At 52.4% G+C, this 3301-nt stretch overlaps 1 protein-coding gene across 1 annotated transcript; it reads right to left on the bottom strand.

Annotated features, from left to right (window-relative positions):
• Positions 1–287: 287 nt before the first annotated feature.
• Positions 288–3066, bottom strand: FAM47A (family with sequence similarity 47 member A). The gene has a single exon (XM_017882825.1). It carries the CDS (start codon positions 2992–2994, stop codon positions 442–444), a length of 2553 nt encoding a protein of 850 aa, XP_017738314.1. The 5' UTR covers positions 2995–3066; the 3' UTR covers positions 288–441.
• Positions 3067–3301: the final 235 nt, after the last annotated feature.

Genomic DNA, 3301 nt, shown 5'->3' with positions numbered 1-3301 from the left:
TTGTAGAGACCAGGTTTCACCATGTTTCCCAGGCTGGTCTTGAACTCCTGGGCTCAAGCAATCCACCCACCTGGGCCTCCCAAAGCGGGGAGAATTACAGGCATGAGCAAATGTGCCTGACCCTATTTATCTGTTAAAGAATAATTCTAATAATAATAATTTCTGGTTTTATGTATTTTTACAAATAATTGACATGATGATGTAATATTCACAATGCTTCAACAATGTGAAAAAGTATATACGAATATGAATCACATAATTGATAAAATATATGAAATAATGAAGCCAAAGCAGGTCATTAAGAAATATTTATAAACATTAAGTATTGAAGTTACAGATGTTGCCGAAGTTGTACATCCACGGGGCCAGTCATCATAAATTCTGATTGATGTTTAAAATCAGAGCAAGAAATACTCAATTAAGTAGTAAATGGAAAACCACCTAATATTCTTCCGATGTGTGTGCAATTTCTTTGTACTTGTAAAATCGTATTGCACGTTGAATAGGAGTCTTAACAGAGTCATAAGTCCATCCCTTCCTGGCAAACAGTCTTTCAAGGATGGCAGGCATTTCATAGCCCTTGCTTAGAATGAAATCCTTAAAGGCAATTGGTCCATAAAGATCGTCAAGAATGTCAGGTTCATCAGGCTTTTCAAGCAAGAGCTTGGGGTCAATCAAAGGTTCATCACTTCTTAGCTTTTTCCACAACTTAGGCTTGAGGTACCATGCTCCATACTTCATCTTCACACGCTGTGCGGTATAAGAATTCGATGGCGTGTGGAGTTTCCTGCCCCAGTATTTTTCCTGTGAGAAGAATTTAGCCTCATTCTTTTCATCTAGCTCCATGCTGTACTTCAGCTCTGAGGAACACTCTTTTACCTTCTTAATCTTTTGGTCGTAATAGGTTGCTCTGTACTTGGGGGTAAAGTCAAACAGATTCCTGATGGATTCTTCATCAGCTCCCAGGTCTGCAGCCCACTTGAAGAATTCACGGAGTTTTTCTGATGTGTATCTATATCGAAGAGAGTCAGAAACGCACTCTGTTGTGTTTGGTGTATCTTCGTGAAACAGTTCTTTTATGTAGGACGCTCGAATCTTGGGAGGCTCCGAGAACTGATGGGACACTGGAGCTTTGGGAGGCTCCGCGCGGAGACTGGACACCCGACGAGTCTTGGGAAGCTCCAGGCGGAGACTGGACACCCGACGAGTCTTGGGAGACTCTGGACGGAGAATGGACCTCCGACGAGTCTTGGGAGGATCCGAGCGGAGACTGGACGCCCGACGAGTCTTGGGAGGCTGCGGGTGGAGATGGGACACCTGAGCCTTCGGAGGCTGCAAGCAGGGTTCCCCACAAGGGAATTTATCAGGCTCGGTGGGTTCCTCGATTTTCTTCACCCGGGCCTCACAACGAGCCCATACGTCCTTCAGCGTCCTCCCAGAATCCAGCACTTTCAGCATGTATAGTAGGAGATTGGACACCCGACTGGTGTCGGGAGGTTCTGGGCGGAGATGGGACACTCCAGTCTTGGGAGGCACTGGCTGGAGATGAGACACTTCAGTCTTGGGAGGCTCCGGGCGGAGATGGGACCCTCCAGTCTCGGAAGGCTCCGAGTGGAGACTGGACCCCCGACGAGTCTTGGGAGGCGCTAGGCCGAGATGGGACACTCCAGTCTCAGAAGGGTCCAAGTGGAGACTGGACCCCCGACGAGTCTTGGGAGGCTCTAGGCGGAGATGGGACACTCCGGTCTCCAGAAGCTCCGGGCGGAGATGAGATACGCGAGTGTCGGGAGGCTCCGGGCAGAGGTAGGACACTCCAGTCTCTGGAGGCTCAGGGCAGAGAATGGACACCCGATGAGTCTTGAGAGGCTCTTGGTAGAGATGGGACACTCCAGTCTCAGGAGGCTCTGGCCGGAGACTGGACTCCGGAGTCTTGGGAGGCTCCTGGCGGAGATGGGACAGTCTAGTGTCGGAAGGCTTCAGGAGAAGACTGGACACCCGAGTCTTGGGAGGCTCTGGGCGGAGATGGGACACTCCAGTCTCGGGAGGGTCTGAGCGGAGACTGGACAACGGAGTCTCGAAAGGCCGCGGGCAGAATTCCCCACAAGGGTATTTACCACGCTCTGTGGGTTCGTTGGTTGTCTTCTCTCGGCCCTCGCAACGAGCCCGTGCGTCTTCCAGCTTCCTCTCAGAATCCAGTTTCAGTAGCTGTCGTAGGAGACTGGACACCCGACGAGTGTTGGGATGTTCCGGGCCGAGATGGGACACTCCAGTCTCGAGAGGCTCTGGGCGGAGACAGGACACCGGAGTCTTGGGAGGCTCCGGGTGGAGATGGGACACTCCAGACTCAGGAGGCTCCGGGTGGAGACTGGACACCGGAGTCTTGGGAGGCTCCGGGCAGAGATGTGACACCGGAGTCTCGGGAGGCTTTGGGCAGAGTTCCCCACTGGGGTATTTACCAGGCTCTGTGGGTACCTCGGTTGTTTTCTCCCGGGCCTCACAACGAGCCCAAGCATCCTCCAGCTTCCTCTCAGGATCCAGCAGTTTCAGCACCTGTAGTAGGAGATCTGGAGGCATATCTTCTCCCAGATTGGGGTACATGGCCAAGGGATGCTTGGCCGTCAGCTGGGCTTCCACTTCCTCTACGAACGCCTTCCGTGCTAGCTGGGCTGGAGAGAGCTTGGAAAATAGGGCCGCTTTCTTGAGCAACTTTTTCTGCCCGCTTTTGGGGTCAGTTTGGGGACCTCTGCGAGAGCTTTTGGGGAGTAAGAACTCGTCACGGCCACAAATGAGCGTATCTTCGGGAGACGGACAGCCGTAGCGGAAGTCGTTCATGCCCTCCGTCATGAATACCCAGTTCTGGGTGTCCATGGGCAGGAACCTCAGGCGCCTGTGCTTGCGCTTCGCGATGCACTTGGAAGGCGGTTTGTCACAGTACCAGGGTTTGAAGTCCATGCCCGGGGACCTCGGCTGGTCCTGCGGTCTCTGGTCCCCCATGGTGGCCCTCGCTGGGGTGCCACCTCTCCAGTTTCCGCGGTTCCTGATCCCTGCCGCTCTAGTCGCTAGGAGACCGCCAGCCACGTGCAGCCCAGGTTCCTTCCTGGAGGTGGGGCAGCGCTGACGCCACCTGCGCAGCCCGGATTCTAACAGGTGTGTAGTGCAATTTCATTCTGGGTTTTATTTGCGTTTCCTAATGACTACTGGTATTGAACATCTCTATATTTGCTTATTTGCCATCCTTATCTCTCCTCGGTTGAAGTTTCTGTGGATTTTTTCTCCCATTTTTAAATTGTGTTGCTGGATG

This window comes from Rhinopithecus bieti, unplaced genomic scaffold (assembly GCF_001698545.2).
Source record: "Rhinopithecus bieti isolate Rb0 unplaced genomic scaffold, ASM169854v2 scaffold_13908, whole genome shotgun sequence".
NCBI lineage: Eukaryota > Metazoa > Chordata > Mammalia > Primates > Cercopithecidae > Rhinopithecus > Rhinopithecus bieti.
Note: the sequence above shows the minus strand (reverse complement) of the source record. Positions and strands in the feature narration are given on the sequence as shown.

What these genes read in the sequence shown, in the direction of transcription:
- FAM47A (XM_017882825.1), bottom strand. Translation starts at nt 2,994, where the DNA reads ATGGGGGACCAGAGACCGCAGGACCAGCCGAGGTCCCCGGGCATGGAC.